Source organism: Microtus pennsylvanicus, chromosome 1, assembly GCF_037038515.1.
Source record: "Microtus pennsylvanicus isolate mMicPen1 chromosome 1, mMicPen1.hap1, whole genome shotgun sequence".
Classification (NCBI taxonomy): domain Eukaryota; kingdom Metazoa; phylum Chordata; class Mammalia; order Rodentia; family Cricetidae; genus Microtus; species Microtus pennsylvanicus.
This window is the reverse complement of record NC_134579.1, coordinates 152,158,101-152,166,553: the sequence shown is the minus strand read 5'-3', so window position 1 is coordinate 152,166,553 and position 8,453 is coordinate 152,158,101. Positions and strand designations below refer to the sequence as shown.

The 8,453-nt window shown below is 38.6% G+C and overlaps 1 protein-coding gene across 2 annotated transcripts; it reads left to right on the top strand.

The window, feature by feature from the left end:
- The first annotated feature begins 331 nt into the window (after nucleotides 1-331).
- On the top strand, nucleotides 332-7,844 carry LOC142832090 (leukocyte immunoglobulin-like receptor subfamily A member 5). Of its 2 annotated transcripts, XM_075942426.1 has the most exons (5): nucleotides 332-478; nucleotides 641-676; nucleotides 1,264-1,569; nucleotides 6,428-6,478; nucleotides 6,606-7,844. In XM_075942426.1, the coding sequence occupies exons 1-5, from the start codon at nucleotides 445-447 to the stop codon at nucleotides 6,779-6,781; spliced, it is 603 nt and encodes a 200-aa protein (XP_075798541.1). In that variant the 5' UTR covers nucleotides 332-444; the 3' UTR covers nucleotides 6,782-7,844. The 2 variants fall into 2 exon arrangements, with proteins under 2 accessions (XP_075798541.1, XP_075798542.1); XM_075942427.1 differs by lacking the exons at nucleotides 332-478; nucleotides 641-676 and adding an exon at nucleotides 694-790.
- Nucleotides 7,845-8,453: the final 609 nt, after the last annotated feature.

Here is an 8,453-nt window from a genome sequence, read left to right as displayed (position 1 = left end):
ATATCACAAACCTGAATATTTATGAAGTATTCCCAAGCTGGTTAGATGAATGTCCATGATGAGGACCTCACAGCAGTGTGCACACAAATGGATGGAAGGCCTGAAGGAAAGCACATGATGCAGCTGTGCAGGGCAATGACCTTCCATCAGTCCTCCTCCACTGATGGGCCAATAAAACAAGGGAGGCTCCAGTTATGTTGTTTGCTACCAACATATGTTGAGTAGTATTGGGGGAAGTGAAATTTCTGTGAGAAGTGACTACAGAATCTGGAGTCTGTCCAAGTCAAATTACCAGCAAGATGAATGCTAGTTGCTCTCATTTCCCTTTTCTGTGTGGATGTGACTTTTCAACAAACTGATGGGAAATGCTCAGTTTCCCAAACTCAAACACCTTGCTGTGTTGTCTGTTCATAAGCACAGTTGGAGCTACTGAGAAGAGATACCATGATTTTCACTGCCATAGCCATGCTCTGTCTGGGTGAGATATGAAAAGGGGAAGAAGATTGTATTGTTTGGAACTTGATTGGGTGGATAGCCCAGCACTGACTGGACTTCTGGAAATCCCAGAAAACCCAGGGGGCTCTTGGGATGGGAGGGTCTGCTCAGTGAGGGATAAAACTCACAGGGAACTCTCTTTCAGGACTGACTCTGGGATTCAGGTCTCCAGTGTTGGCAGGTGAGTGTTCTCTGCTGTCTCAGATCTTTGCACCTCACTTGAAAGCAGGGGCTAGCTAAAAGCTGAGCAATGGAATGGAGAACAGCAAAGATGAGCTAGTCCTGCAGAAACCAGGTGGGTGCTGAGACTGAACAATGAGATCTGTGTCGGGGGGGTATCTAGGATTGAACCTCTTGATTTCCTTGCAAGGGTCCATCCTCAAGCTATCTTCGGGTTCAGCCAAGCTTTGTGGTCCTCAGAGATATGAAGATGACTGTCTAATGTGAGGAGACATCAAGGGCTCACAAGTACCATGTATATAAAAAGAGATGCCCCAATCTCTGGCATAAACAGACTCCAATGGAGTTTAGGAACTAGACTTTGTTCCTCTATCAAATAGCATCATTGAGGGCTATAAGCTGTTATTATAAAAACATTGAAGATTTACCAGAGCACAGTAACCTTCCTGCAGCTGGTGGTGTCACAGAAGGTTATATTTAGGACCTCCAGTTTCAGGCTCTAATCATAGGAAAAGAGTGTTCCCCTCACACCTCACATCTTACTGTGAGACTGTAAGTCCATTAACATATTCTCTCTATCTCTTCTAGGACATACCTACAGCAAACCCAAATTGTCAGCCCTTGACAGCCATGTTGTGAATGCAGGAGGGAATGTGACCCTTCAATGTATCTCATGGCAGAGATATGATGGGTTTATTTTGATCAAGGAAGGAGAACCCAAGTTCTCCAGAACCCTGGACTCACAGTATATTTTCACTGGGCATTTACAAGCTATGTTTTCTTTGGGTCCTATGACCTCCAGGAATACGGGGATATTCAGATGTTATGGCTTCTACAAAAGAGATCCACAAAAGTGGTCTATGCCTAGTGACCCCCTGGAAGTACACATATCAGGTGAGTCAACTCCATCAATGAATCATTTATCGAGACCCTAAACTATATGCCAGGAGTCCTGCTGTCAAGGGAATGGTTTGCTAAGCAGTGTTTCTGACTCCCAAGTAAGATTACCAGAGTGTTAAGTTCAGTAGCACTTCAAGGGAAGAATGGGAGTTGGCAGATTATTTGGCAAAACCACCTCAACCCCAATGTCACATTCCTCAAGATCTGGCTAGGAGTCGCTGTCTTCTGTGAGAACCTTACCCTGTTGTATTCCTTGGGCATTATCAATGATGGAACTATTCTATTCTTTGAAGCAAGATGGGAATTCTCCCAGTGCCTTGTCCTCCAGTCCTCTGTTGGTTTCTCTTAGGTTGATTTCTTCAGAATCTTTTAGCTTCCCCAAAGGGGCTATTACAGAAACTCAGGGTCACATGTCCATTTCCCCAAGTTGTCTGCTCCAGTTACTTACTGGACTTCTTGCCTGCAGACTGAGAGCTCACCACGTCTAACCAGGAACCCAAATCCTACACATACTTTGTGGAGAGAGCCGAAGTGGATACAGCTGTTGTAATGGATGTGACTTTCAGGAAGCAAGAGATGAAGAAAGGGGATGAAATAAAAGAAATAGGTCACAGAAAATAAAGAGACAAAATATTCGTATTTCAGTCATGATTATATCTCAGTTCAGAATAAGGGCAAACCCTCCCCCACTCTCCACCAGGAGAACTCTTTGTCACAATCCTGATCTCAGAAAATCAAATAATACTGCTCTGCTAATCACAGAACTTGAATAGTTCTCTCCTTATGTTGAAATACCCACATGTCTAAGACCCCCAAACATAGCTCAGTCTGACCAGACAGAATTCTCTGTGAGTGCTGTGCACTCTAGACCTGCATATGTTATGAGTCTCAAGGATCTTCTTCATATATCACATTACACACTAGCGACCGATGGTTCTTAAAGTCTCTGACTTAAGTTTCTGAACTTAAAGGTCCACTTATTGTCTATCCCAGAGAACTCTTAGACTGGCAGGAAATGAGAAGTCCTAGGGAATCAGCAACAGGGGATATCCACCATACACCACTTCAATGCCTCCTTGGGTGTTTCTACTCTATTATCTTTGTTATACATGCATATTGTTTCTCTTTTTCAGAAATTTATAATGTGAACTTTTTTTATTGATTTTTGTTGAGCTCTACATTTTTCTCTCCTCCCCTCCCTACCTCCCCAATCCCTTAAACCCTCCCCATGGTTCCCATGCTCTCAATTTACTCAGAAGATCTTGTCTTTTTCTACTTCTCATGTAGATTAGATCTATGTAAGTTTCTCTTATTGTCCTCATTGTTGTGATTGTGATTTGTGGGCTGGTTTTCTTTGCTTTAGGTCTAAAAACCACTTATGAGTGAGTACCTGTGATAATTGTCTTTCTGAGTCTGGGTTACCTCATTCAAAATGATGTTTCCAGGTCCATAAATTTACCTGCAAAATTGAAGATGTTATTTTTTTCTGCTCTGTAATACTCCGTTTTGTAAATGTACCACATTTTCCTTATCCATTCTTTTATTGAAGGGCATTTAGGTTGTTTTCAGGTTCTGGATATGACAAACAATGCTGCTATGAACATAGTTGAGCACATGTCCTTGTGGTATGATTGAGCATCCTTTGGATATATACCCAAAAGTGGTATTTCTGGGTCTTGAGGAAGTTTGTTTCCTAATTTTTTGAGAAATCACCACACTGACATCCAAAAGAGCTGTACCAGCTTTCATTCCCACCAGCAATGCAGAAGTGTTCCCTTTTCCCACAACTTCTCCAGCACAACTTGTCATCAGTGATTTTGATCTTGGCCATTCTTATGGTGTAAGATGGAATCTCAGGGCTTGTTTTGAATTGCATTTCTCTGATGCCTAAGGATGTTGAACATTTCCTTAAGTATCTTTTAGCCATTTTAGATTCCTCTGTTGTGAGTTCTCTGTTTACATCTGTACTCCATTTTTTTTGGATTATTTGTTCTTTTGATGACCAATTTTATGAGTTCTTTGTATATTTTCAATTTTAGACTTCTGTGTGATGTGGGCATAGTGAAGGTCTTTTCCAGTTCTGTAGGCTATTGTTTTGTAAATGTGAACTTTTTTAATAACTTTGAAATTTTTTCCAAAACAGGAAAAAACAAGATATAATTTATTTCTACCATTTCCACAACAGTAAGCTCCTCTTTGAAGGCTTTTCCTACCCAGGAAATTGACAAGCCCATTGGAATTCATTGTTACAGAAGAGTGAATAAGAAGCCCTGAACACATAAAAATAACATTATATAGACCAAATACACTTTTGTATAAATGTGTGTATTTGTTTGTTTTGTTTGTGTGTGAACAACTAAAGAAAAAGAGGCCATGAATTTGAAAGAAAGTAAAGAGGGGTACATGATAAATTTGAAAGGAAGAAAGAGAAGAAACAAAAGATATAGCTGTATTATGATCTCAATTTCTTTTGTTAAAAAGGCTACACTAAACCCAGATTTAGATAGTAATTAATTGCTGACCGTCCAGATAGTTCAGATTGTTATGTCTCCTCCCACCATCAGAGATATGAGTTGGCTACTATTCTCTGACCAGTATTAAAGTCCAAAGATTTTGATCCTTTTTTAAAACTAGTTGCAGATTCTGAGGGCAGAGTCTAGTTCCATTCGCTAACCCAACTAACATAGAATTATCTACTTAGCAAACCAATGGCCCAGCCAAGTACAAATTAGTCTTGGAAATTTTTTTTAAAGGGGGGAGGGTTGGAAAAATGGCTCAGCAGTTTAGAACACTTGATGTTCTTCCAGAGACCCACATGGTAACTTATAACCATCCATGAATCCAGTTCCAGGAGATTTAACATTCACTTCTGGACTTTCTGGGCACCAGGTATTCATGTGGTATACATACATACAGGCAAGGTATTTATATACATAAAATGAAAAAAATATTTTGAAGAGGATGTAAAGTTGGGAGAGGATTGAGGGATTTAGGAGCAGTAATGGGAGGTGAAGGTGATCCAAATATACTGTATGCATGAAAAAAACCAAAATGTATGTATGCAGGACATTCTCAAAAAGATATAATGTATGTATACAAGGTTATAATTTTCTGGCCTTTCCTGTAAGTACCCTGTCCCTTTAAGAGACAAGCTCCACCATTCCCAATCTCTCTCTTCCCCAGGCAAGCTGGCCTCCACTGTCTTCTGTTTCTCTTCACTCCTTCACTTCTTCTGAAGAGGCAGCTTTCTGTCTCTCTTATTTTCCTCCTCTTCCCCCCTCTCTCTGTCCTTCTAATACTGTCTCTTTCTCTCTGCTTGCTGCCATACTCCATGTTTTCTAATCCCCTCCCAATACTCACTAAATAAACCCTACATATCCCTGCAAAAAACTATTGCATATGTTATCTAGCAACATAAGATTGCATAGTACAGTATGGATAAAATTAAAAGTAACTCAAGAATTTTGGTTTTGTCCAGTTGTAGCTTGGTTAATAGACTATTTACCTATAGATTTACAACAGTATAGTTTAACTCTACTAGAATGTTAGTATCACGGGATCAGGTGGATGTAAATTCAAATTGTTCATTCTATGCTGTCCTTAAAAACAGTGTTAAACTTCTAAAGAAACATACAAAATATGTTCCTTTCAGTTAACACCCAGGTTGAATGAAGCATATATGTAATCCCAACATTTAGGAGGCCGAGGCATGAGAACTACAAATTTAGATCAAGCTTGGGTTATAAAGGAAAATCCTAAGCTTATGATTATACTAATAGCTGTATTGCATTATAGAAATTTTACTCATTATCTCAGAGTGAAGTTATAAATTAAAAACAATCAAATGTATTAAGTGACACTAAATAGTACATTCAAGGGCCATACAAAGGAAATATGTGTTTTTTTTTTATCATTCTAGGGAATTTATTAACTCTAGGTTCCTTTTCTTTCTTTCTCCATGCAATGTTTCCTTTAGGAGAAAGTAAGTTATATATGCATGTGCTACTAGACAGTGGTGACATCTTTGTACTAAGAGCAGGAGTCTGATGTCTCTCAAAGCCTCTGTCAATACTATCTTTTCTTAAGTCAGGTGAGCCCTTAACAAGTATCCTGATGGGAAAGACAAGATAACTCTATGAGCTCTTCTTCATTTGAAGTAAATTTTTCATTTTAGTTAAGTGTCCTTTCAACAAACAACTTTGTCTTCTGGGCTAATGCATGCCTAGCATGTGTTTGGGAACATGACTATCTTCAAAGATCTCTCAATGTGTTGTTTGTAGTTCTTCATGGAACATAGATACTTTTCTGCTAAATGGGAAGGATTATTGCCTTACAAATTATCAGATGAAAAATCTATATGTATGCTTTTAATATTAACAAAATTATCTTACACAGAGAAAAAACTAATGTTTAAGCAAGTTTTTTGTTGTTAATTTTTTAATTTTTTTTACATTTGGATTGATTTTTATTGATCTCTACATTTTTCTCTGCTCCCTTTCTTGTCTCTCCCCTCCCATTCAACCCTATTCCTAGATCCCCATGCTTCCAATTTACTCAGGAGATCTTGTCTTTTTCTACTTCCCATGTAGATCATATCTATTTATGTCTCTCTTAGTGTCCTCATTGTTGTCTAAGTTCTCTGAGATTGTGATTTGTAGGTTGGTTTTCTTTGTTTATGTTTAAAAACCACTTATGAGTGAGGACATGTGATAATTGTCTTTCTGGGTCTGGGTTACCTCATTTGAAATGATGTTTTCTAGCTCCATTCATCTGCCTGCAAATTTCAAGATGTCATTATTTTTTCTGCTGTGTTGTACTCTATTGTGTAAACGTACCATATTTTCTTTCTTAGAAGCAGTTGAGCCCCTCAGGCTATCACCAAACATATCCGACCCAAAGACAGGTGAGTAAGAAGAAATCTTAGCAAGAGGACTCAATACAGAAGATGAAGTCCTGTCCAGGGGAAGCAGTCTTCTGGGGTGATTTAATCTGCCCTGACCTCTATGATTCCTTTTTCCTACAATCTCCAGTCTCACAGCCCCAGGATTACACAAAGGAGAATCTCATCAGGATTGGGGTATCTGTCTTGGTCCTTGTACTCCTTGGCATTCTTCTGTATGAAGATCAGCACAGCCAAAGACGGATCCAATCCACAGCCAGTAGAGAAAATAGTGCATCTGTCAAGGTGGCAGAGACCTCAGAATAAGTCCAAGGATTTCAGATAGTTCTGTGAGAAAATCTGGAGCATTCAGTGTGAAACCATTTCAGGTTCCAGGGAGCAAATGTACTTTGAAAGTATGGAAACATCTGGATATTGTGGTGGAGAAGCAAATCATGATGTTATTTCCTCACTGGTATCAGCGGTCCTCAACCTGTGGGTTGCAACCCCGTTGGAAGTCACATGTCAGATATCCAACATACCAGACATTTATATTATAAATCATAGTAGTAGCAAAATTATAATTATGAAGTATCAAAGACAATAATTTTTTGGTTGGGGGACATCAGAATGTGAGGAACTGTGTTCACAGCATTACAAAGGTGGAGAACCACTCACTTAGATGTATACTTAGCTGACTATCTCTCTTTCCATCTCCAGTGATTCAGGGGAGGGATAACCCTGTCCCATGAGTTAGGCTTGGGTCCTCACCTTTGTGAATCTTCTGTTTTCCTCACTCTCATGTAATATTTTCATTTATTATATGCTACCGTATTTTCCACCTGCATCATGAGTCTTCATCTTCTCTACTGAGAACAAAGATCTTGGCTGAAATAGCAAAACCAATGCCCAAAAATCAGATTCCAAAATGGAAAACAAGGTCTGAATGCATGTGGTGACCCAGCACTGTCTCTTGAACCACAACTTTCAACACCTGCTCTTTGTGTGGTTTTCTAGAAATGTGAAGGTGTGCAATCAACACACTTGTGTTTGAAGGAACTCTCTGGTGGAGTACTGCTCACATGGCTTAGAAAATATAATTTTCTTTTTTTTTGTTTTTCAAGACAAAGTTTTCTCTGTGTAACAAGCCTGGCTATTATAGAACTTGCTTTGTAGACCAAAATGACCTCAAACTCACTCAGATCTACCAGTCTCTGCCTCCCAAGTGAAAATATAATTTTATTAATAACAAACAAGAAGAGACCACGAATTTGAGAGAATGTGGGGACACATAGAAGGAATTAGAGGGAAAAGAGCGAGGGGTAAAAATGATGTAAATACAGTACTTATATAATAGATTTGGAAAAAAATTAAATAACTCTTCTCACAATCCTGGTCTAACTCATTTGGCCTTGTCTACTTACTGCATCTAATTACAGCAGCAACTTTACAGAAAACTTCACAACATCAACTGAAGATTATTTATTTGAGTTTAGAACTGATGAATGAAAGAGATGTATTTTTAAATTTTAAATTTCATTAGTTACTTCTAGTATTTATAAAAGCAGCTGCATGTACATGAACCAATTCTGTAAAACCTTCCTATAAGTGCTGAGTAGTTCCACAAAGTCATTTCTGCGTTCCTAATATAATCTTTAATTTACATACTGCCCTTGCTGCAATAGTTAGGGCTTCAAGTACAAAGCTGAACAATATATGGAAAGAAGACATATTGCCATCTTCCTCCTGATTTAAAATGAGATTTTGGGTCAAAATTGTTAAATATAATGATTTTTATTGTTTCTATTGATTTTATTGAGCTATACATTTTTCTCTGTTCCCTTCCCAGCCTCTCCCAGCCTCTTCAACCCTCTTTCAAAGTCCCCATGATCCTAATTGACTCAGGAGATCTGGTCTTTTTCTACTTCCCATGTCAATTAAATCTATGTCTGTCTGTCTTAGGGTCTTCATTATTGTCTAGGTTCTCTGGGATTATGAT

Excerpts from the sequence above, each read along its gene's own strand:
- LOC142832090 (XM_075942426.1), top strand. The coding sequence starts at position 445 with ATGATTTTCACTGCCATAGCCATGCTCTGTCTGG. Across the intron at positions 479-640 it reads CATAGCCATGCTCTGTCTGG|GACTGACTCTGGGATTCAGG; the intron begins GTGAGATATGAA and ends ACTCTCTTTCAG. Across the intron at positions 6,479-6,605 it reads CATATCCGACCCAAAGACAG|TCTCACAGCCCCAGGATTAC; the intron begins GTGAGTAAGAAG and ends TACAATCTCCAG.